Source organism: Bos indicus, chromosome 3, assembly GCF_029378745.1.
Source record: "Bos indicus isolate NIAB-ARS_2022 breed Sahiwal x Tharparkar chromosome 3, NIAB-ARS_B.indTharparkar_mat_pri_1.0, whole genome shotgun sequence".
Classification (NCBI taxonomy): domain Eukaryota; kingdom Metazoa; phylum Chordata; class Mammalia; order Artiodactyla; family Bovidae; genus Bos; species Bos indicus.
The window spans coordinates 19,719,963-19,743,880 of NC_091762.1; the positions used below are offsets into that span (position 1 = coordinate 19,719,963).

General features: G+C 55.3%; 2 protein-coding genes across 11 annotated transcripts in view; one reads left to right on the forward strand and one right to left on the reverse strand.

The window, feature by feature from the left end:
• Positions 1 to 14,518, forward strand: part of PI4KB (phosphatidylinositol 4-kinase beta) — a 28,690-nt gene extending 14,172 nt beyond the window's left edge. For 4 of the 6 annotated variants that reach the window (XM_070785703.1, XM_070785702.1, XM_070785701.1 and 1 more), the window contains 10 exons: positions 2,168 to 2,395; positions 3,264 to 3,491; positions 6,374 to 6,483; positions 7,076 to 7,180; positions 7,677 to 7,800; positions 8,522 to 8,787; positions 12,064 to 12,196; positions 12,424 to 12,544; positions 13,196 to 13,258; positions 13,634 to 14,518. In XM_070785703.1, coding sequence (XP_070641804.1) covers positions 2,168 to 2,395; positions 3,264 to 3,491; positions 6,374 to 6,483; positions 7,076 to 7,180; positions 7,677 to 7,800; positions 8,522 to 8,787; positions 12,064 to 12,196; positions 12,424 to 12,544; positions 13,196 to 13,258; positions 13,634 to 13,815 — 1,560 coding nt within the window. In that variant the 3' untranslated portion in view covers positions 13,816 to 14,518. The remainder of the gene's footprint in view (positions 1 to 2,167; positions 2,396 to 3,263; positions 3,492 to 6,373; positions 6,484 to 7,075; positions 7,181 to 7,676; positions 7,801 to 8,521; positions 8,788 to 12,063; positions 12,197 to 12,423; positions 12,545 to 13,195; positions 13,259 to 13,633) is intronic. The other 2 variants (XM_019955642.2, XM_019955676.2) reach the window with 1 other exon arrangement.
• A 220-nt stretch (positions 14,519 to 14,738) lies between these two features.
• On the reverse strand, positions 14,739 to 23,405 carry ZNF687 (zinc finger protein 687). Of its 5 annotated transcripts, none has more exons than XM_019955612.2 (9): positions 23,248 to 23,405; positions 18,137 to 20,259; positions 17,827 to 18,005; positions 17,260 to 17,436; positions 16,998 to 17,160; positions 16,508 to 16,840; positions 16,275 to 16,387; positions 15,940 to 16,081; positions 14,739 to 15,825 (listed from the first exon to the last, which is right to left on the reverse strand). In XM_019955612.2, exons 2-9 carry the CDS (start codon positions 20,240 to 20,242, stop codon positions 15,328 to 15,330), a joined length of 3,711 nt encoding a protein of 1,236 aa, XP_019811171.1. In that variant the 5' UTR covers positions 20,243 to 20,259; positions 23,248 to 23,405; the 3' UTR covers positions 14,739 to 15,327. The 5 variants fall into 5 exon arrangements, with proteins under 5 accessions (XP_019811171.1, XP_019811182.1, XP_070641799.1 ...); XM_019955623.2 differs by lacking the exon at positions 23,248 to 23,405 and adding an exon at positions 23,051 to 23,155; XM_070785698.1 differs by lacking the exon at positions 23,248 to 23,405 and adding an exon at positions 22,562 to 22,758.
• Between the last annotated feature and the right edge of the window lie 513 nt (positions 23,406 to 23,918).

Here is a 23,918-nt window from a genome sequence, read left to right on the forward strand (position 1 = left end):
CTAGAGCAAACAGCTGGGAGAGAGGTAGAATTTACCCCTGGATTGAAGCCAAGAGCTGCTTGGCAGAAACCCCCAGGATCCTGTTTCTCCCACCCAGCACCCTTTCCCTGTGGCTTCTGCCGTCAGACCATCAAATACTTATTCAGTGTCTTCCAAATGCCAGGCCCCATGCTGGGTGAGCTGACTGGAGAAGCAAATAGGATTTGGCCTGAAGGAACGTTGCGCCTCCCCACACCAGTTTCCTTTTTAACTTCACATTTCTTTCAGGTCTGAGTTCTTCCCTTTCCCAGCCCCCTGCCCAGGATGTTTCGTAACCCTCATTCTCCTTTCTTGTTCCCTCTGGACTAACCCCTGACCCTCCGGTCCCACAGGGTCTCGGACCTTGTTGCTGGGCAGAGACGTGAGAGGAAATGCTGGACCCTCTGGGAGTTTGGATGATTCTTTTACGTTTTACTTTTGATTTGTCTTCCCAATCAGTTTTCTCTGTTCTGTGCTGATCCCCTTTCAGTCATGACTCCTATCTCCTCCCATGTGGCAGTGCCTCTCTCTCGAGGCCGGGGGTCATATTTCCAACATGCTGACGTAACTTAGGGGCTCCCAGCCCAAAGGCTGAATTGAGGATGGGAAGGAATTCTGTTGTTTCTAATCTGAAATAACTATGAATTGGTTGGGGTGGAGGGTCTTTGGGACCATGACCATTTGCCACCTGAGTGGATGGATTAGGGGATCAGGATGAATGAAGGAGTGAGTCTCCAGATTTCCTCTTCCTTTCTTTAACTCTCTCTGAAGCCCCTAGGATATTTCCAGGGACCAGAGGTCTAGTTCTGTTGTCTTCCTGTCTTTATCTCTTTTTCAACCCTGCCTCCCGAAGCATTCCTGACTGATTCAGACACCTGGGTCTTCATTACTGTGTGGGGCCCTGGGCCAGTCCCCTGTGGGTAGAGCCTGAGAGCTGAGCTGTCCCTTTGAACCCTGGCTCTGAGCACATGCAGAGCTGGGCCTGGTACTGCTCAGCTTTGCAAAGAAGCTCTTTATGGCAATGTGAGGGGGTGAGGGTAGAAATTCTCACTCGGGAAACTGAGCTTGACACACAAAGAGGGAGAGAAGCCTGGTGAGTGAGATACTACTGTTTCTATTTGAGGAAGAGAGATTGTCCTTGCCTAGCTGAGGAGAGATGGGCCAGGGAGCTGGGTGGCCATCTTGATAAAATGCCCCTTAAGGTGGAAGGACTTAGGCTGAGAAAGGAGCCCTTTTCCATGTCTAGCTGAGCCCATCTCTTTCCCCATCCCCGCCTGACTCCCAACACTGACTTTGCCCTTTCTAAGAATGAAGTGCCCAGCGTGAGCAGCCAAGCCCACAGGAGGGAGCGAATGTGGGTAGCCTAGTCCCTGAGAGGTAGGGGAAGAGGATCCAAGGAGGAATCACTGAGACAGGCCTTCAGGGCCGGCACCAGGGCCTGAAAGGAGCTGTCTTCTCCACCCACCTGTGCACACCTCCCAGCCTCCATGTGCTTTTTCTTTCCCTGTTGATTGTTCCCTCATTAGTGCAAAGTCTGCTCATCCTGCCTCATACCCTGCATGCGCACTGACCCTCGGTGAGAGATTGTGGGGTGGGCAGGGGGGTGCTGTGGAAGCAGCAGCAGTCACTTGAATGGACTGAATCCTCCTTTGAAAGGAGGGGTACTGATTCACAGCTCCCCTCTGGAGCTCTGCGGGCCTGCTGGACACCCAGCCTAGGGATCCTATGGGGAGAGGGATGGCCTCGTTGTTGAGATGGGTGAAGCACTTCAGGTGTGAGCAGCATTGCTGTCTGGGTCCCTGGCAGACCTCTCTGGATGTCATCCTCCCGTCCGTCTGGGAGCCTTGGGACAGTTCCTCGGGAACTCAAGTCCAAGAGAAGTGGGGTGCATCGAGTGACCTGGAGTCACACACCCCCTTCCCGTCAAGAAACAGCCTGTGAAGGAGGGCAGTGCTGGCTTTTCCGCCTGTTCCCAATTCAGGTTGATGGGCGTGGGTGGGATCTCCTGAGAGGGCCGTCAGGTCTCCCTTCCCTGGAGTACTGGAAACACTGGGACCCCTGGCCTGCGGGGCTAGTTGTGACTGAGTGGGAGGACCACTTTTTTCTATGGTTTCTTCACCATCTTTTACTTCACGCCACCCCCCTGTAGCCCGTCAGACTGGCTCCTGAGCGAGAATTCATCAAGTCCCTGATGGCGATTGGCAAGCGGCTGGCCACACTCCCCACCAAGGAGCAGAAGACACAGCGGCTGATCTCAGAGCTCTCCCTGCTCAACCACAAGCTCCCTGCCCGAGTCTGGCTGCCCACTGCTGGCTTCGACCACCACGTGGTCCGCGTGCCCCACACCCAGGCTGTTGTCCTCAATTCTAAGGACAAGGTAGGTGGGCTCGGGCCTCAACCAGACCCCTCATCTGTCTCTACTCCCGTGGCTGTGTGTACAGGCCCAGGGAAGCCCCCCTGGCATCCTGAACTCCTCCATAGCTCATATGCACCTGTCAGCCTTGACTTCACCTCCACTCTGTTGTGATTCCAAGCGCCCGCCTGTCCCTGTTCTTGGGCTTTGTTTTTCTGGACCAAAGAGGCCTAATGTGTTCAGCTTGCCTCCTGCTCTGTCTCAGAGAAGAGCCACTCTCCTCACCTTCTAGTCCTTCTGGGAGCCCTTCTCCAGCCCTTCCATAACTCTGAGGCTTTCCAGGTACAGCAACAATAAAAGTAGAGAAATGTTTGTTTCTAAGACCTTTTCTGATCACAGTGGGCAGGGAGAAGGAGAGAAAGGTGCCCAGTTCACATTGGAGAGAATTAGCTAAAGTAGTATGCTGGTTGAAATGAGTACTAATGGTTCAGATGTTTGTTTGTTTTTTCCAGAAGACGTATTGAAGATTAGAATCCTGGGCACAGTGCCCAGCTTTTTCCTAGTCTTTCGGTTTTGAGGACAAGTCCGCAGAGGCATTCAGGCCTCTCTGATGGGTGGTAATTGATAGTTTGGGGTGGTTTTGGTCAGGTGCACCCTCTGTACATTTTGAAGCTCGGCTGAACATTTGCTAGACCTATATACTCTCAGCCAGACTCTTACATATGTATTCACAGGATCAGTTCCTGCCCTAAGTAGGGCATTCCTGGTGTCTGGGGACTGATGGAGGCGCTGGTGCAGGGGTGGGTAGCAGGACAGACTGTGTTACCAAGGTTGAGTTTGAGGAGAGCAGTGGTGGAGGGATATTACAAATACTGTTCTCACTACCCCCCAGGCTCCCTACCTGATCTATGTGGAGGTCCTCGAATGTGAAAACTTCGACACCACTAGTGTCCCCGCCCGAATCCCCGAGAACCGAATTCGGAGCACCCGGTCTGTAGAGAACCTACCCGAATGCGGCATCACCCACGAGCAGCGGGCAGGCAGCTTCAGCACCGTGCCCAACTATGACAACGATGACGAGGCCTGGTCGGTGGATGACATAGGCGAGCTGCAGGTGGAGGTGAGGGAGCTCCGAGGAAGTAGTACTGGCCATAGGGCCTGTTCCAGGCGCTTTCAATGTATTTGAGACAACACAACACTCCCTGAGGCAGGCTGGAGCAAATGCTCAAATGAGTCGGGTAGTTAGTGACAGGGGTGAGCGGGGAAGCACTGACTAGGTCTAGTCTGGAATAAATTCGAAAGTGAAAGTGGAGAGTGAAAAAGTTGGCTTAAAGCTCAACATTCAGAAAACTAAGATCATGGCATCCGGTCCCATCACTTCATGGGAAATAGATGGGGAAACAGTGGAAACAGTGTCAGACTTTATTTTTCTGGGCTCCAAAATCACTGCAGATGGTGACTGCAGCCATGAAATTAAAAGACGCTTATTCCTTGGAAGGAAAGTTATGACCAACCTAGATAGCATATTCAAAAGCAGAGACATTACTTTGCCAACAAAGGTTCATCTAGCCAAGACTATGGTTTTTCCTGTGGTCATGTATGGATGTGAGAGTTGGACTGTGAAGAAGGCTGAGCACCGAAGAATTGATGCTTTTGAACTGTGGTGTTGGAGAAGACTCTTGAGAGTCCCTTGGACTGCAAGAAGATCCAACCAGTCCATTCTGAAGGAGATCAGCCCTGAGATTTCTTTGGAGGAAATGGTGCTAAAGCTCAAACTCCAGTACTTTGGCCACCTCATGCGAAGAGTTGACTCATTGGAAAAGACTCTGATGCTGGGAGGGATTGGGGGCAGGAGGAGAAGGGGAGGACAGAGGATGAGATGGCTGGATGACATCACTGACTCGATGGACGTGAGTCTGAGTGAACTCCGGGAGTTGGTGATGGACAGGGAGGCCTGGCGTGCTGCAATTCACGGGGGTCTCGAAGAGTCGGACACGACTGAGCGACTGAACTGAACTGGAATAAATTCAGTTGGAGCTTGTTTTCCAGCAAGAAGAATTTAGGCTTAACGTAAAGAGGAACTTCTAAGCCCAGGGGAGAGTGGAAAATTTAATCAAAATGTATATTGAACACCTGCTATATAAAGCAAAGAAGAATAAGTCATATGTTTGTTCATTCAAGGAATATTTATGGAGGGCCTTCTTTTTGCCCACTCTGAGTGCTGTGTGCTAGTAAACAAGGCTTGGACCCTGCCTGCAAGGAGTTTGTGACCTAATAGGAGAGAGAACAAGCCCAGTTAGCAGGTAGATGTAGTGTGGTGTGATCCAGGTTGTGCTGGAGAGAATTCCGTGCCAGGCAAGCATCTGCAGGTGGCTGCTGCTGCTGCTGCTAAGTCGCTTCAGTCGTGTTGGACTCTGTGCGACCCCATAGACGGCAGCCCACCAGGCTCCCCCGTCCCTGAGATTCTCCAGGCAAGAACACTGGAGTGGGTTGCCATTTCCTTCTCCAATGCGTGAAAGTGAAGCTGCTCAGTCGTGTCCGACTCTTAGCGACCCTATGGACTGCAGCCTACCAGGCTCCTCCGATCATGGGATCTTCCAGGCAAGAGTACAGGTGGGAGTGGCGCTTATTCCAGACTTGGGGTTGGACACACCCCAGATGATTTCCTGGAGGAAGTAATATCTCAGCTGAGGCCTGGAGGTAGGTAGGAATTAGCTGGACAGAGTATTCCAGGCAGAGGGGACACCTCGTGCAGAGACCGGAAGACACAAGGGAGCTTGGCCTATTTTAAGAATAGAAAGAAATTTTGTGTGGCTCTGATGTGTGGTCGTGAGATGAAGAGTGGTAAAGAATGAGGCTGGAGAGGCCAAAATGAGCCAGATATAAGAAGGATCCTGTAAGGTGCAGAAAGAAACTGGGATTTTGTTCTGGCGTTACAGGAATCCAGAACAGGATTCTGTTAGAGCTATGACCCAACCAGATTCCACTTTGTGAAAAGGCAGACTCTGTACTTGAGCTGGCAGTCCAACTGGGGAGATCAGATGCAGACATTTAAGAGAAAAAAAAAATCTATGTATAAGATACACAACAAAGCAGTGTGCAGAAATGGCGGATGGGGTTAGGAGAAATGCACTGGCACAAAGGAAGAAGAAAAGAAGGGGCTTGATACGGGCCTTGGAGGCTGGTAGTTTACAGTTAGAGGTGAGGAGGTAAGATTGAATGGCGCAGGGCTTCCCTGATGGCTCTGTGCTAAAAAAAATCCGCCTGCTAGTGCAGGAGACACAGGTTCAATCCCTGGTCAGGGAGGGTCCCACATGACGCGAAGCAACTAAGCCCGTGTGCCATGGCTGTTGGACCTGCTCTCTAGAGCCCAGGAGCCACATCCAGAGAAGCTACCGCATTAAGAAGCCCGAGCCCCACGACTAGAGAGTAGCCCCTACTCAGCAACAGAGACCCAGCACAGCCAAAGTAAATCAAAGATTGGATGGCTTCGTTTAAAGAAATGCTCAGAGGAACCTAGCTTGGAGAGGGTCTGTTCTGGACCCTAAGGAAGACTGCATTCCTGGCCTTGGGGAGCTCTCAGTATAAAGCTGAAAGTTCGGCTTTCTGTGATGGTCCTGGCAGTGGTTTGCAAACTGGAATGCATTGGAAGTCTTCTGGAGGCTTCGTTAGGAATTCATGCTTCCGGATCCTATTCCCAGTCATTTAAATGCAGATCGATGGTGGCTTGGGATCTGTGGTTTAGCAGCATTCCAGGTCATTCTGAGGCAGCTATAGCTGACACACTGAGAAACGCTGCTAGAGGGTCTGGGGGCGGAGTGGGGAACCTAGATAGTGTAGGGTCCAGGAGATGCATGACCTGGGAGGCTTCTTGGAGCAGAGTTTGAAAAGGAGGACTGGCCATGCTGTGGAGAGGGCAGCATGAAGGGTGCTCTGTAGAGGAGGTGGAAGAGGCGCCCCTGTGCTCAGCGCTTCTGACCTGCAGTGCCCTGCTCTCCCCAGCTCCCTGAAGTGCACACCAACAGCTGTGACAACATCTCCCAGTTCTCCGTGGACAGCATCACCAGCCAGGAAAGCAAGGAGCCTGTGTTCATCGCAGCAGGTGACATCCGGTATGGGCAGACTGTGCGGCCCCTCCTTTTTCATCCCTCTCTTAGGCACCACCTGTCTCTTTGTTCCTTTCCTTTCTGTCAGCCTATAGCTTCCCGCTTCTCTCTCCTTACTCTGTCCTTGTCCTGAGGCCACCAAACTAGAGGGAGTGAAGGTGTGGGTTGGGAAGTTACTGGGCTACTACAGAAAGAAAGTAAATTTTAAAAGGACTCCAAAGGAATGAAAGCACCAGAGGAAGGTCTGAGCATTTCCCAGAGTGGGTCTCGGAAGACAGAGGACACGCGTGTCAGACGCATTGCTCAGAGGAGGAGGAGATGGTGTGGGAAATGCAGATGCTGGAGCTATCTGTCCTGATGCAGAATCTTGGTAGGAAAATGGGGAGGGGCTGCTAATCTGCATTTAACATGATTACAAACCACCAGGTGAGCAGGAGGGTATCAGTGGTGTGTTTCCTTCCATGAGTCTGTCTCAGCCCAGGTTTCTATCTCTGTGTGCCCAGAGTCAAGGAGACAGTGCAGGAAATGCCGGCATAGACAGGGACAGGAGGCTCTGGGGTTGCTCCTCCAAGCAAATGATACAGTTTCTTCCTGCTAGACGGCGCCTCTCAGAGCAGCTGGCTCACACCCCCACAGCCTTCAAACGAGACCCGGAAGACCCTTCTGCAGTTGCTCTCAAAGAGCCCTGGCAGGAGAAAGTACGGTGAGTTGGGTAGAGATCCACCCTCCGTGTTCTGTCAGTCTCCTCTGAAAAATCCGTCAGGCCTCAGGCAATCTGAGTCCTTACCTTGAGGGGGGTTTGATTTGAGTTTTTTGTAGAAGTTGTGTCTCTGTCCTCCACCTGGCATCACCCCCTGTTCTTTTTTTTTTTTTTCTAATATTTTTTATTTTATTTTTGGCTGTGCTGGGTATTCATTGCTGCACGTGGGCGCTTTCTCTAGCTGCAGAGAGCAGGGGCCACTCTCTAGTTGCGGTGCGCGGGCTTCTCACTGCAGTGCCTTCTCGTGCTGTGGAATACAGGCTTTAGGGTGTGTGGGCTCAGCAGTTGTGGCATAGGGCTTAGTTGCAAGATTTCACATGGGATCTTCCTGGACCAGGGACCAAACGGATGTCCCCTGCGTTGCAAGGCAGATTCTTAACCACTGGACCACCAGGGCAGCCTGGAATCACCCTTGACAGTTTTTTGCTTCTCTTCACAGGCGCATTAGAGAGGGTTCCCCCTATGGCCATCTCCCCAATTGGCGGCTCCTGTCAGTCATCGTCAAGTGTGGGGATGACCTTCGGCAGGAGCTGTTGGCCTTTCAGGTGTTAAAGCAACTGCAGGTAAGAGAAGTGGGGGAGAAAGAAGGGAAACCCAGCCCATCTGTAGCCCACCTGAGGTGATCACACAGGTCCTTCTGCCAGAAACTCTGCTGGGGACCAACTTCCTGCCTAGGCCGAAGTTGGATTTCCATTAAACTAAGCTGGTGCTTCTCCCCAGAAGTAAAGCCCCAGGAGCAGCTCCACAGCGCTCTCTTGTGGCCCTTTTGTGACTGGCACCTGTTCTGATCACAGATCAGAAAACTCCCAACTGATTTGCAGCAAGTGGTTTGCGGTGGGCTAAGATGTCAATCCCTGACCCCCCAGGGTGGATGCCTACAAGCAAATTCACCTGTTTAATCAGTTCTTGATATAAATATTTTCATTTTCTGGAGAAGGTTCCTCTGAACCTAAATCTCTTGGTGTTTCTCCCAGTTGTTTGAACTTGGATTAACAGCTCCCACTTGCCCTGCCTGGGATGTGACAGTGAGGTCTCCTCTCCTCTCTCCCTCTTTTGAACGTCTCTCTATAAGATGCCTTTTCCTGCATGCCACCCTGTGTGTTAGACCCTGGATTTCCTTTCAGAACTTCCTGGCCCTCAGTGGGATAACAGGGTTTTTACTTACTCAATGGCCTAGAATCCAAGGCCACCAAGGATGGGAACTGTCTGAGGCTGGGAACAGAAGGGATGTTAGCCCCCCCTCTCATTTAGAGAGTCTGAATGCCACTGTGTGTCTCCTCACAGTCCATTTGGGAACAGGAGCGAGTACCCCTGTGGATCAAGCCATATAAGATTCTTGTGATTTCGGCCGACAGTGGCATGATTGAACCAGTGGTCAACGCTGTATCCATTCACCAGGTGAAGAAGCAGTCACAGCTCTCCCTGCTCGATTACTTCCTACAGGAGCATGGCAGTTATACCACTGAGGCATTCCTCAGCGCCCAGCGCAATTTTGTGCAGAGTTGTGCTGGCTACTGCTTGGTCTGCTACCTGCTGCAGGTCAAGGACAGGTAGGTGAATTCCTGTCCCTTATCCTTAGCTTTTCTCCAGGGTTTCCTCTGTCTCCTCATTTATTCATCACCGCCTTCCACTGCCAAGATGTAAAGATGAAACAAACAACATATTTTAGGCGGAGACAGATGTAGTCCTGTTCTATTAAGGTAAGAAGGCAGACTGACAAGTACCAGGGCAAGGGGCAAAGAAGTGAAGCATTTATGGGAGGAGGAAGGGTCTGAGCATGCAGAGTCTTGAAAGACAAAGGAGAATGAGGACAGAGAAAGCTGTGGATGGAAAGGATGTTCCAGGCAGAGGAAACAACTCAAGGTCATTTAAGCATGAGCTACACTGCATGGCACAGTAGTAGCGGTGATGTCACGTTAAGTTGAGGCTGGATTAGTAGGGCCTTCATCAGGCTCGGGAGGTTTATTCTGCAGGCAGAGGAAATACCGTGAGCCAGTCTGTGTTGAGTGAGTGTGCCCTGTGGCACTGTGGGCAAGAGTGGATCAGTGGACCTTCAGCTGTCAAACAAGAGGTGATGAGGCCTGGCGTGAGGGCAGTGGCAGAGACTGAGAGCAGAAAGGCGCAGATGAATGTGAAAGACAGTGGACACACAGTTGAAACTCCCAGCTCTGCATTCTCCTCTTCCGGCATATGATTTCCGAAACTCAAGTCATCTGTTCTGCCAGAGCTGCCGTTTCTGCCAGTATTGTGTGACGTTCAGGAAGCTCATCTTTGCACACAGGTGAACAACTTACCATACAAAGGTTATTACGCCCTTGAGGCCCTTTTTAAGACTGTCTCCAGACAGTGACTCAGGGTCAGTACTTGGAATGCACCTGTGAGTTGTGCCTCCTAGAGGGCATAGGGCAGCTGTCCTGGGAAAGCACTAGCTCAGTGGCCTGTGCTTCCAGGGTTCCCAGTGGGATGGCAGCACATTAAGGTTAGCCAGCGGAGCCGCTTAACAGAAATCTAGCATCTGTTAAGTGCCTGCGATGCCTGACATTTTTTTAAATTGAAGTATAGTTGATTTGCAATATCATGTTAATTTCAAGTATACAGCAGAATGATTCAGTTATGTATCTATATGTATGTATGAGCGTGTATACACAGGAACTTGGTGGGCTACAGTCCATGGAGTTGCAGAGTCAGACACGACTTGGTGACTAAACAACTCTGTGTGTGTGTTGCTTAGTCGTGTCCAGTTCTTTGCAAGGCTACTAGAGTGGGTCTCCCAGGGGATCTTCCCAACCCAAGGATTGAACCCAGGTCTCCCACACTGCAGGCAGATTCTTTACCATCTGAGTCACAGGGATATATATACACAGACACACACATATATTATCAGATTCTTTTCCATTGTAGGTTAATACAAGATATTGAATATACTTCCCTATGCTATAAAATAAATTCTTGTTTATCTTATATATAGCAGTGTGTATCTGTTAATCCCATACTCCTAATTTACCCTCCCTCTTCCCTTTGGTAACCATTTATTTTGTGTGTTTGAGTCTGTTCCTGTTTTGTAAATAAGTTCACTTATTACTCCACCATAATATTTATCTTTTTGTCTGACGTATTTCAGTTAGTGTGATGATTTCTAGGTCCATGCATGTTGCTGCTAATGGCATTATTTCATTCCTTTTTTATGGCTGAGTAAAGCTTGGTTGCAAGCTTTAGACTGTCCCTCAGGAGTCAGCATTTGGAACCCAGGGCCCAGAGAGCCTAGAGCCTGAGCCCCTATGTTGAGTAAGTGGGGGCAGGGAAGCAGGTGATACTCAGGCCTCTGGGCTTTTCTTTAGGAAACTAATATATTTAAAAGATGAGAGTCCACCCTTTAAAAGTGGAGGAAGAGACAGGCAGCTGGTAAACCTTTCATAATAACTCAAAAAAGAATAGATGTAGTTAAGTCCTGAATGGACGCATCCACTGGAGAGAAGCGTCGGCAGTGAAGGTCCCCCTAAGTGTTTCAGAATGAGGCCCCTGCAGCAGTGCAGCTGGAGTTCCCTCCAGCGGTTAAGGAGAGAAGAGTAACTGCCCTTCGCTCACTGGCTTGGGACCTTGGACAAGTCAGTCATTTCTTCTCTCAGGGCTTGTCTCCTCACCTGTAAAATGAGAGGCTGGACTAGGACATCTGGGGCTTTCTGGCTCCAAGGTTGAGTGTTGCTAAATTTGTTATGCTTCCCCAGCGGGTAAGGACTCAGGTGGGACTGGGTTCTCCCTGTCCCTCTTCTTTTGGCCAAACCGACCCCAGAGCCTCAGACCGGGAGCTCTTAGCCTAACAAAGCCTCTCTTGACTCTGAGGAGATCCCTTATGGGCCAGGCCTCACATGCTTAGCATGTTAATTGTTCCCCTCCGACTGGCCATTCATATGGGAATCACAAAGACCTGGGATTTATCTCTCTCTTCTTCATGCTGCTAGCCTGTAGGAATTGCCTCCTGGGAAATTTTTTTTCACGTAAGTGGTTTTACCAGACAGTTAAAGCTGACTCTTCGAAGCCCCCACACTATTTTACATTTAAACTCCACTCAGCCTGGGATTGGAGAAGGCAATGGCACCCCACTCCAGTACTGTTGCCCGGAAAATCCCATGGATGGAGGAGCCTGGTGGGCTGCAGTCTATGGGGTCGCTAAGAGTCAGACACGACTGAGTGACTTCACTTTCACTTTCCACTTTGATGCATTGGAGAAGGAAATGGCAACCCACTCCAGTGTTCTTGCCTGGAGAATCCCATGAACAGAGAAGCCTGGTAGGCTGCAGTCCATGGGGTCGCACAGAGTCGGACACGACTGAAGCGACTTGGCGGCGGCAGCAGCAGCAGCCTGGGATTGCTGTTCCCTTCCAGTGGGGTTTCTGATTTGCAGTGGGCCAACAGGAATTACAAACAAAACACAGGTAATTAGGTTGTAACTGGCCGCCTCCCACTAAGCCAAGTGCTTGGCCTCTAGGACAGCTGGCCAGAGTGCGGAGGCTGTGTTTTCTAGCTTCCCAGTTCTCTGCTAGATTGGGATTGGGTGCTTAGAAGTGCGATTATTGGGAAATGGGGATAATCATAATACTATTTTATGTCTAATGATAGCAAATCAGACCCCATTGCCTTTGTTAGCAGTCTGCTTTTCTAACTCTTTCTTCCTCCTGCCAGCTTTGGGTTCTAGGGGTTGGACTGAGTTCTAGGCAGCAGGAAAAGTGGCAGGGCCCTTGCCTGGTGTCATGTGGCCAGTGTGTTGCCGCTTAAGCTCCCACCTCAGTCAGACTTACTACTGTCTCTTCCATCTGCCCCCTCCTCAGACACAATGGGAACATCCTGTTGGACGCAGAAGGCCACATCATCCACATCGACTTTGGCTTCATCCTATCCAGCTCACCCCGAAACCTGGGCTTTGAGACATCAGCCTTCAAACTGACCACAGAGTTTGTGGACGTGAGTCAGGAAGGAGAGGTGCCTCACGGTGGTGTCGTGGGAGGGGGAGCTGGTAGTCTCCCCGCAAGTGGGAACAAACAGATCAGAAGTGGGAGTAAGTCAGGGTGAGGTTGGATGTCCTGGGAGGCTTCCTGCCTGATAAGAGGTGGACAAGTAACAGAGTTCGGCACGTTTACCTAAGGGAGGAAGTTGTGAGCTCCCTTGCGCACACAACTCTCTCCTCGCAGGTGATGGGCGGCCTGGATGGCGACATGTTCAACTATTACAAGATGTTGATGCTGCAGGGGCTGATCGCTGCTCGGAAACACATGGATAAGGTGGTGCAGATCGTAGAGATCATGCAACAAGGTGGGCTGGGGAGAAGCCTATGTTCGGGGACAGGGTGGGACCCATAGTGCCTTGGGATTCCATGTTGGGGCCCTGGGGCATGGAGCCTCCAGAAAGTTGATTCCACCTCAAGACTAGGGGTGGGGATCCCAGCTCTGATCCAGGGCCCTGCTCCTCCTTCCACATATTCCTCTCGATTCCTGACAGCTAGTCCTGGGGGTGGGAGGGCCGAGGCAACAGAAACTACCTCCTGTGTGCACTAAGGGGAAAAAAAAGGAGTCCCATCTCCAGCCTCCTGGTCTCTTCCTGTCTCCCCATCCTTTGTCCAGCTCTGAGTTTGTCTCCTTCCATTGCTTGGCTCTTCACCAACTCAGGTGTTTTCAGTCACCACCTTGCTCCCCACTGGCCTCTGACCTCTGATGGCCCTATCCTCAGACCCCTTCCCTGGGCCATGCTCACCCCTTCTGCTCAGAGCCGAGCTGTGTTCTTCTCTCCTCTTTATCTGCTCTCGCTGCTGTTTCCTCACGGCCTTGCCATCTATAGTCTATTGTCCAGGACCCCTCCTCTCCCATCTCCTCTGGGCCCTCATCCCCATTTCCTCCTCAGGGCTTTGGTGTCCACCCATTCTGAGCTGCCAGTCTCCTCCTCCCCATCCCTGCTCCCACCCCACAGGTTGTCGCCGTTGCTCAGGAGCATCCCCGTCTGGCCCCGTGATGACGGTGGCCCAGGTCATCTGTGAGTGTCAGACGTAGCATAGGCAGAGGCCTGCAACCAGATAAGTGCCCAGCTCAGGGCCCGCTCCCCAGACTCTTCCCGGCCTTCCCTCTGGGTCCTAAGACTGCTCCCTCCGCCCTTCCTGGAGGAGATGCGGTGCTGACCCCCTGCCCTCCTCTGCCCTTGTGCCCTTACCCAGAGGCACTTAGGAGTGTGGGATGAAAAGGGGCTCAAGACAGGGCCTCCCACCAGTCCTCCCTTCTCTGCCCAAGCAGACCTGCATCCATGCTGTCAGGGATCTGAGTGGGAGGGCAGGGGCAGCAGGCAGCCTGGCTCTCTACCGTTACGCTGCCCCTCCTTTCCATGTGTGACCCTGTTCCTCGCTGCTGCCCCCAGGTTCTCAGCTTCCTTGCTTCCATGGCTCCAGCACCATCCGCAACCTCAAGGAGAGGTTCCACATGAGCATGACCGAGGAGCAGCTGCAGCTGCTGGTGGAGCAGATGGTGGATGGCAGCATGCGGTCTATAACCACCAAACTCTATGACGGCTTCCAGTACCTCACCAACGGCATCATGTGACGCCCTCCTCCTCATGCCCCAGCACGATGGGGGGGTTCAGGGGACCCTCCCTGGGAAGGCCCTTGGAGAAACCCTAAGCCAGGAAGCCCCACCCCCCCAGCCATCCACCAAGGGGAATGGAAGGCAAGAAATACAAAGGATCATGTGGTAACCGTAGAGCTTGCCGGGGCGGGTGGGGAGAGCCAGCTGTGGGGTCCAGACTGACTGGGGCTTCCTTGCCGCCACCCCAGCTGTGTCAGTATTACCACCTGATGGGCTCCAGGACTCACTGCCCTCCAGAGAACAGAAGTGATAAGTGTGGGGGGCGCTGGGGCCTCACTTCTCCTCACCAGGGTCCGAGAGTTTCTTTCCACAGGCCATCCGCTTCATGTATTCTAGGTCCCAGGAAGAAGAGAGTAGGTTCTTGGTACTGAGGACTTGATCCTGTGGTTGGCCTTTGGCCATGCTGCTGCCTGTCCCCTCCCAGGGACTGAGCCCGAGCCCGAGTTCCCCTGGGTAGGTGGGCTTTGGCATAGGGTTCTGCACTTGCTGAGGTCCCCCATCCCAGAAGTGAGGAAGGGAATGATCACGGCCCCTCCAATCTGAGGGTACTGGCCTAGCCTCGGGGAATTCCTTGCCCTGATCCCTTCCCCACACCCAGGGAGATAGCTCTCAATTTTTTATTTTTAATTTTTGTTTGAAATAAAGTCCTTAGTTAGCCATCTGTGTCATTTCTGAGATGTATTTTTTTCAGGGGTGGGGAGTGGACATGCCTGTGTTCAGGTTACAAAAGGAACCACACAGAACAAGGGGGAGGAAGACTGCGTTTTCCCTGCCTGTCTTGGTCGATAACCACCTCATCCCCCAAGAAGGGCCTTCCCAGCTTTGTCACTCACCTCCCTCCCAGACCCGTCCACATCACCACATAAAAAGAGGAGCTTGAATGGGGATTAAACCACGAGCAGTTTTAATGGTCTGGTTTTCTCCCTCCCATTTCCCCCACTGTTAGTATTATTACTACAAGAATAAAGGATTCCTGAGAGCCTGTCCCCTCCTCTCCCTGGGACCCCCTTGACAGGACTCAACCCCACCAACCCCCCCCTCCCCCCCTGGGTTTCTGGGGAAAAAAAAAAGTGAAAGGCACTGCAGGGGTGGGGGCTGGAGTGCCAGTGAGTCTGAAGGGCATGCTGGGACTGCTGTCCGTGCCAGAGGTGAGGAGCGTGTCCCTGACCACCCCAGTATCAGGCCTTCCCATCCTCCCACCCCCACCCCCCGTCCCACATGGGGGGGCTGCAGCAAGAAAATAATTAGTGTTGGGCTCAGAAGGAAGGAATGGAGGACCCACTCTACTAGGACCCAAGTGGGGACCACAAGTAACTACCATCTTCAAAAGCTGGTTGTCCTTGGGGGTTAGCGGAAGAGGAGCTGAACAAAACGTGAATTATAATGGAACTCCCCAGCCCAGGGACCAGGCAGCAGCAGTGACCCAGGGCTCCCAAGGCAGCGGGCGGGGGCTCAGTCCAGGCCTGGGCCCTAGTTGTCCCCACTGCCCCCTTGCCGAGCCCTGATGAACGCCATGCCGTGTGTGCGGAAATGGGTCTTGAGGTTGAGAGGGCTGTCGCAGCTCTTGCCACAGACCTTACAGGTCAGCGGGCCTCCTGAGGCAGGCAAGGGTGACTCTCCACCATCTGGGTCGGACCTGGAAGGAGGGGGAGCCTCTTCCTCCCCATCCCCCAGGCTTAGGGCACTGGCACTCCCCACACCCCGTTTCTTCTTGTGGCTGATGAAACGGTGACGGCTCAGGGAGCCAGGCGAGGCAAAGCACAAGCCACAGTCGAGGCACTGCTGGGCACCACCGTCCACCCTCAAGCCCACCATGAGGCTCTGTTCTGCTGAGCCGCCGCCCCGGTAGCGCAGGGGGCCATGGCCGCCCGACCCGGGTGCACCCCTGGGGGACTTGGCTGGAGGTGTCGTGCTGTCAGGCTCCTCACTGCAAGAGTCTGAGGACTGGCGGCGCTTCCGTCCCGGCCCCTGGAGAAGACAGTAAAGGAACTGGGTATCCGGGGCCTCCCACGGCCCCAGCACCCCCACCCAGCGCCCCGAGGCCGCATCCACGTCCGCGCGGCAGCTTGGGCCTCCGCCTACCTGGGCTCTGGCACCAGGGCCCCGAGCCAGGGCGCTCCCCCGGCCAGGGGACTGGGCCCCAAGCGGCAAGCCGTGCCGGACCTGGACGTGTTTCTCCAGGATCAGGCGGCTGCTGAAGGTGCGCTTTCCCTCTGTGCAATACCTAAAGGGGAGAGCGGGCGGGTGGGCGCCGGGGCACAGCCCAAAGACCAAGGCTCGCGGCTTGAGCAGAGGGAGGCCTCAACCGTCAGTCCACTCAGACCTAAGAGGCAGGCGGGAAGGTTGTTTTGGGGAACCAGGGTTGGGGGCACCCTGCTAGACAGAGAAGAGGACAGGGGCACAGGGGTGAAGGTTACCTGCAAGGGTAAACTCGCTTGATACCCTCGTGGTTGACCCTGACATGGCGCCTCAGGCTGGGGGCCGAGCAGAAGGAGCGCTCACACAGGCGGCAGGGAAACTTTTTCACTGACTAGGAGAGCAGGGGGTGGGGGGGTCTTAGAGCCAGGCTCCCATCTGGGACCCCATCCCCACTGCCACACAGGTCAATCCCAGGCCAGCCCCTCTGGCTCCCAGGGGGCGCCCCCCTCACCTTGCCATGCTCCTTCTTCATGTGACCCACATATTCGTCACGCTCAGGAAACCAGGAGTGACACAGGCCACAGGTCCAGCCGCCAGGGCCCCCGCCCCCGCCCTTCATGCCTTTGCTCCCCAGTTCTCGCCGGGGCCGTTTGGTTGGGCGAGGGGGCTCAGGGGAGCTGGGCGGCTCCTCCTCTTCTGAGGTTGAAGAAGATTCCTCAGTAGGGGCAGCGGTTCCTGCCCGAGACACAGCCAGCTCCTCGGGCTCTGTCTTGGGGGTCAGAAGGGCACCCCCAGCTCCTTTCCCAGCGGTCTCCTCCCCCGGGCGCCCAGACTGATGGGTGTTCTGTGAGAGGGAGACAAGGCGTGTGGCTGTTTGGGGGGAGGGCCTGGCTTTGCCCAAGTCCTGGCCTCTCCCCCGCTCCCATTTCCAGAGGGGTGTGTGATCTTAACCCCCGATTGATACAGCTGAGCACCCCGCCTCTGTCTCTTGACTCCTCTACCTTGAGATGTTCCAGCATGGTCCTTTTTTGGGCAAAAAGCAGAGGACAAGATGGGCACTTAAAGACACTGACACGCTGGGGCAGCAAGTGCTGGTCGAAGTGTGAGGAGAGGAGGGGTTTATGAGTGAAGACCGTGTCACACATGGCGCACTTGTAGATCATCCTGTGTGGAAGGAGAGGACAATGCCCACATCCTGCCCCATGAAGGCCCGATCCCACCCCACCTCCCACCCCACCCCTATGCTCCCGCCCCAGGTCTCACTTGGCCTGCTGCGTGTGGAAGCTGGGATGCTGGGTGTAGAGGTGGGCGTGGGCGCTCGGTGCAGACTTGAAGGCCATGGGGCAGATGGGGCACTTGTGGAAAACCTCGCAGTGTGACGTCTGGATGTGGGACTTGATGGAGTTCACACCCCCAAACACCACTGCACAGCTGGGGCACCTTGGGGAGAAAGTCGGAGGCACGGTGGTGAGTGGGGAGCATCCCTGCAGCCACCCCCAACCCGACACTCATTCTCGGGGACCGGGTGACCTGAGAAGTTAATCGGCAGTGGAACACGAGCAAGTGGAGGAAGGAAGGAGTCACAGGACCCAGTCCCAGAGGGGAGGCCTGCGGAGGTAGAGCTGGTGCTCCAGAGGTGGCCCTGCTCGCCCGCTCCGTGGGGAGCGATGGAAAGGCAGGGAGCTCAGGCTGCACTCGCCAACACAGCATGGCTGAGTGATTCAGCAGGAGAGACGGGCTCGCCTTCTAAAAGGCTGGTCCCAGGAGCCACGAGACCATCAAGTACAGGAGGAAAAGTGTCGACATATGGGGAGGAGGTGTGGGAGGCACCTGTATCCTACGCGGCGAGAGAAATGTAGGCAGGCCTCCCGGAGATGGGTCTGAAAATTGGCTTGCAGAAAGTTGCCCCCACACTCAGGACAGACGTGGGGAGGTCGGTTCTTATGCATGCGCTGGTGGGCGCTGAAGCTGCAGCGGTTGGGGAGCATCATGGGGCAGGTTGGGCACACCTGTCGAGGGGGTCAAAACAAGGTGAGTCTGACCCCATTCCTTCTAACCAAGCCCCCACGCCTTCCTAGACCCTGTCCCCATGGCACCTGGCTGTCCCCTTCCCAGGGAGGGGCTGTGAAAGGCAACTCACATTGCTGGTGGCCCCAGGGGCGGGGGGCCCGAGCTGCTGGAAGTGGGCAGCCATGCCGGCCTTGTCGCGGCACTGCTCCTTGCACTCCAGGCAGCGGAAGCACGTGTAAGTAGAGGTGGCAGGGGTGGCGGGTGGCTCCGTTGAGAGCGGCAGCACGGGGGCCTCTGCGGCAACTGCAGTAATGGCGGACGTGGTGACGGCCCCTTCACCCTTGCCCAAGGCAGGCAAGGCTGGAGGTCCAAGGGCAGGTGGGACAGCCAGCAGGGGCGTGATGTCCGGCTGCCCCACCATCTGGTCCAGGGCCACCGGCCTCATGACCAGGTGTGAGCACTGCATGACGAGCCCCTTGTCCTTGTGCTCGCGGGCATGCAGAAGCAGGCTGCACTTGTTGAAGAAGACCAGGCGGCGGGCGCAGTGATTGCAGGTGACCTCAATGCGCATGCTCCGGCGGTCATAGTGTCTCGCCAGGCTCTTCTCCAATGAGAAGGCATCCCCACACTCGAGGCAGCGGTAGCCCGTGGGTGGCAGGGCCAGCCCGGCCTCAGCCGGCGGACTCAGGTTTGGCCGGTAGGCAGGCAGCAGGTTTTTGCTGTTGAGGATCTTGTTGAAGGCCTCCACCAGGCTGGACTGGGTCCGTGAGATCACCGTGCCACCTGCTGCCCCCGGCCCAGTGGCCGGCTTAGAAGGCTGCACCATTACCACCGAGGCGCCATTCACCTTCTGCCCCCCTGTCCCCAGCCCTGTCCTCCCCTCAGCCTTGGGCAGGGCTTGGGGCACCAGACCCAGCACATTCTTAGGCATCGTCTTAGGGCTGGTGGCAGTGCCCCCAGGCAGAACCACCGCTTTGCGGGCCACGCTGGCCGCCATCAACATGGCAGTACTTGCATTCTGAATGGTGGCCACAGGCAGCACGGTACCCTTGAGCCTCGTGCCATCACCCAGTTGGACACTCACCACCTTTGGACCCTCGGGGGTTGGGGTTGCCGGGGACAACTTCAGGAGGTTAGCCTCCGCCAGGAAGCCCCCCTCAGCCAAGGGGGCAGGGGGATCAGGGTCTGAGGGGACCCGGGTTACAGTCCTTGTGATATTTCCGCAGGATGTTTTAATGGTCTTGATCCGCACCTTGAGAGGCCGAGAGGAGCTGGAGGCAGGGGAGTCATTGCTGTCCTCGTCCGCAGCCTCAGCTCCACTGGAGGGACTCTGGGGACTTCCCGGGGAAGACTTGTCTACCGGTCCCTCATCCTCCTCTTCCTTCAGAGGCTGACAGCTGGGCCCTTTAGGGGAGGCAAGAGGGCTCTGGTGCCCCGGAGACTTCTTGAAGAAGGACACGCCTGCCACCTGGGAAGGGGAGGCACTGGCAGGAACTCCTGTGGCCTCAGGGCTAGTGCCTGAGCCTGGCTGGGCGAGGCTCTGGGGATGAAGAGGGCTGCAGCTTTCCTGCTTCAAGGTCCCCAGCAGTGGGGGAGAAGAGGGGGGCAGCAGGGCTGGGCCATTCTCCCGGGTCAGCTCAAAGGGAGAGGGGAAAGCAGGTGGGGTCAGGGCCCCTTCCCGAGGTGGGGAGGGCGCAGAGGGAGGAAGGGGATCAGGGTGCTCCCCTGGCTCAGGCCCAAAATGAGCAAACAGATCCAGCGGAGCTTTGCCTTCCAGGGATTTTTCTTTCCAGGTACCCCCACTGGGAGGAGCTGGAGAGCGTGGGGTTCCTGGAAGGGATGGCTCAGGGCCCCCAAAACCATTCTGCATCAGACGAGGTCCCAGAGGGCCTTCCTTCGTCACTCCCCCTGCCCGGGCCCCTTCCCCTCCTGAACTCCCAGCCAGGGACTCTGACTGCTCAGGACACACAGTGTTCTTGACGATGACGCTGACTGCTGAGACGTCCGGCGGTGGCAGGCTATGGTCAGAGGCTTGGGTGGGCCCCCCAGGGCCGTCCCCGGCAGGAGCTGCTGTTGCTTCTCCAGATTCACCTCCTACACTGGGTTCAGGCTTTCCGGAGCCTCCTGGCCCCTCATTTTCTTCTGGCCCAGAGTGGATGGCTTCATTTGCATCAATGTCAGGGATGTCAAAGGCAGCAAGGAGGTCATCAAAATCAGGGGTCTTCATGTCCCCCATGGCAATCGGTCCCAGACCTGAGGAGAACAGGGAAAAAAGTGAGAAACTGAGATGTCTGAAAGCAGGAACTCTGGACCTCCTCCCTCAGGATCCCCACATACATTCCCTCTCAGAAGTCCGTGCACACTGACTTGGGCACACCTCCATCACAGTGCAAATCCTAGAGAGCTGGTGGAGGCACCTGTTTTTCCAAACCCTAAAACTGGAAAGGAAGGTAGCATGCACATTCCAGAGAAAGATCCATAGAAAATCCAGAGAAAGCAAAGGAAAAGAGACTTCTCAGAAACACAGCTGAGAGACAACAGTAGAGATGGAGGAAGCTCTGTGAGCGTCCTGGTTGAAACCACCACAACCCCTCCTGTGCCCAGCACAGAATCAATCAACTAATCAATACTACTATTAAGGAGGCGAATGTACAAGATGTTCTAGGTTTAAAAGCTCATTCACAGCAGCATGGGATCCATTCATACTCTTCGTGCATCTTCTGGGGGTCCACAAAGATCTGAAAGGCCATATGCACAAAAGGGCAGCAACTTAAGCCAAGATGCAAGGACTGATTCCAGTTCCAGCCTTATCAACAGCCTGCTGTATAAACAAGTTACTCAACTGCCTTACTCTTGCTGTCTGAAACAGTGGGCAAGTTATCATAGGGTTGTTCTGAGCATGATATGAATCCTAAACCTGAGAGTGAGAACCCACAGAATAACTGATTATTACAGCTAGGACAAGGACATGCCAGGCTGAGAAGGCGCTGGGAGAGAATAAGCACTGGAAATCTAGGGCTGGGGTCAGAGACGAGAGTCAGGGGTCAGGGAAGGTCAAGTCTGGGCCACTTGGGGTCATTACTGGCACTTGGGAGATCTAGCTGGGTTAACAGGGAGAAGTGGGTTCAGGGAAGTTGCCCAAGAGACCAAAATGGAAAGAGTAAGACACAGGAACAGAAAGAGACAAAGAGAAGAAGCAGCGGAAAACTGTGACGGCAGCCCGGTCACAAGGGCCCCAGCCTAGGCCTCTGCTGCCACAAACACCTGCTGCTCCCTCACCTACCTCCCAGGAGTGCCTGGCCTTCCCCTGGCCAGCCCCGCCCCCGCCTCCCCAGCTTGCTCTCTCGGGACTCAAACGCCAGGCTATGAGCTTATCCAGCACAGCTGCCACAATGGGGAAAAGTCAGGCTCCTCACGCCTCTCATTTTTCCTCTGAGCTCCTCACCTCAGGTTATCCCCAACTCACACCCCTCACCCTTTTCATTTTCCCTGGGCAGCAGTGGCCCAGGAAGGCTCACCCAACCCCCACCTGTCCCAGTACAAGGGAAAAAAAAAAAAAATCCCAAGAGACTACAGCAGTACTAAACCAACAAGGTTGGCTGAGAGTCTGTGGGGGACCCAGGCTTGTTCCCTACCTCTCTCCCCACAGTGTTTCTGTATCTAGGAAGAAGCAACTGAAGAAGTCTCTTTCCTTCCACATTCCCTGCCCAGGATGCAAGCCGTTTCCCAGGCCAATTCTCTCACCGCCTTCCAGCCTTTAGACTGTAACTGGAGAGAGTCCCAGCAGGTGGCAGCTGGCATTGCTGGGACCAAGGTGGGGGTGGAGGAAGAGGGTACCAACTAGAGGAAGAAAGGGGAGTCCTCCCTTCATCCCCCTCTACTTAATTCTGCAGGCTCTGGGTTTAAACAAAGCCCTCCACCCTTGCGTCTGCCCTGCTGGATGGCTGCAGCCCTCCCCTGCCCCGGCGCCCTTCCCACCCTGAGAGGCCAGAGCCACCTTCCGCTTCGGCGCTCAGAAAAGTGGGCTGGTGGAGCACAGATCAATGGGGGCTATGAGAATACACCTACGAACTTGCCTCCTCCAAGCAACTCCCTCTTTGACGTCCAAGTGACTTAGAGGTCATCGGACAGTCAGGAACAGGCAGTAGATCAAGCAGCGGAGCTCAAGGCCGTAGAGGCTTCCCCCGCCCCACAGTCCAGGCCCTTCTGCGGCTGCTGCGCCCTGTCTCTTGGGCTCCAGCCCCCCTCCTTCCCTCCGTTCTTCCCCAAAAGCCAAAGGAAGGGGTTGAACAGGAAGAGGGTGAACTGGCTTGGGTCGGGAGGGGGCCCCGCGTCCCCTTCCCTGGCCCGGGGCCTGCTGCGCAGAGGAGGGCGAGGGGCCGGCGGCCGGGGGCGATTAGGCTGCCGCCAAGCAGGGCAACGGGCTGAATTAAGTCTCTGCCATCTGCCGAGGACCTGCGTGGGGAGCATGTCCAGGGTTGCGGGGAGGGGGCGGAGTGTACATGGGAGAAGTCAGAGGGGAAACTGAGGCGCGCCGCCCTTCTCTAGTTCTCACCCGCGTGCGAAGGGAAGGACGGGCCTCCGCCAGGCCAGGCCCTGAGGGAGCTGCCGCGCCGCACCTCCCGGCCCAGGAACGGGAGTAGGGGAGGCGTGGAAAGAGAGTTGGGAGGGGACAGTCTCTGCCTGACTCGCAGCTCTCCAGCCGGGGTCCGTCCCAACTCCGACCTCCTTCCCTCCCTCCCTGCGCAGCGCAGCCTCCCCCCGCGGACTCCCGAGGCTCTCTCGAGACCGGAGAGGAATCGGAAGGCGCGTCGCGGCCCGGAGCTCGAGCCTGAGTCCCGTCCGGGCCCGGACGCTGACCCGCGCCCAGGCGGGGTGCAGGCTCCGCTCCGGCCTGGCCCAGTTCCCCCGCCCCCACCCCCGGACACGGACACCATTTTAGGTCGCGACATCCCGCAGCTTCCAGTCCCCGGGCCGCGCTTCGGACGCCTCTTGGGCCAGGGGCGCCAGGAGTTGGGGACCCCGACCCTCCCTCCACGTTTACCCTGCTAGGGGCTGTGCTTTCAACAGGCTGGGAGTTTCGCCCACCAGCCCCAAGGAACGGGGGCGGCGTCGGGGCCAGAGTAGAAGCCATCCCGGGGGGCGGCGCGGAGGGGGGGGGGGTGGTAGTTGAGCAAGTGGGGGAGGGGCGGGGGTATTTACCCGCCCCCCCAGGGGGCGGGGCCAAAGGCGGGTATTTACCCCAGACACGCTTTCTTGTTCCGCTCCCAGTGTGGGCCGAGACCCGGCGGTCTCCCCACGGCTCCGGCCGCTACCGCCGCCGCCGCCGCCGCCCTCTCCAAGACCGCCGCTACTTCCTGCTTCTCTCCGGTTCAGCCTCCCCCTCCCTCAGCTCCCTTCGCGTTCCCGGTCTGGGCTGCCCGCTTTCGCACTCGCCATTGGTTAATGCCCCCGTCGTTCAGTACTTCGCCCCGCCCAGCTCCACACTGGATTGGCCTTAAGTGCTGCCACTCTGAACCAGCTCCGTACAGCCTTCCCGGCATCATTGGGCAAGAAGCTTGGTCCTTCTGAAGATGCTTCTCCTCATTGGTTGCGCCGGGGCCCACCTGCCCTCATCTGTGCGTCTCAAAAATGATTGCCCTCCGCGACTGTCGCTTAGAAAGAAACCAATCTGATTCCCTGCTTTCCTACTGGAGGCGGTGACTAACCCAGGTGCGTCTCCGCCCCTTCACTCCCTATTGGCCACGATCCAAGAAGCCTACAGATCACTTATGCAAATTTCAGAACCACTTTTTATTTGTTGGGCACTTTGAGGAGAACCTCGTTTGCCCTGAGTGGAACCCGGATGTGTGGGTTCATTTGCACTGTTTTCTCAAGCAACACCCCCATGTCAGTTTTTCCGTGCAGAAGTC

Coding starts and splice junctions, on each gene's coding strand:
- ZNF687 (XM_019955612.2), bottom strand. CDS start 20,242: ATGGGGGACATGAAGACCCCTGATTTTGATGACCTCCTTGCTGCCTTT. Junction 17,437..17,826: donor TCTCGCCGCGTAGGATACAG/GTGCCTCCCACA, acceptor TTTCTCCCCAAG/GTGCCCCAGCTGTGCAGTGG. Junction 16,082..16,274: donor AAGCGAGTTTACCCTTGCAG/GTAACCTTCACC, acceptor TCTCCCCTTTAG/GTATTGCACAGAGGGAAAGC.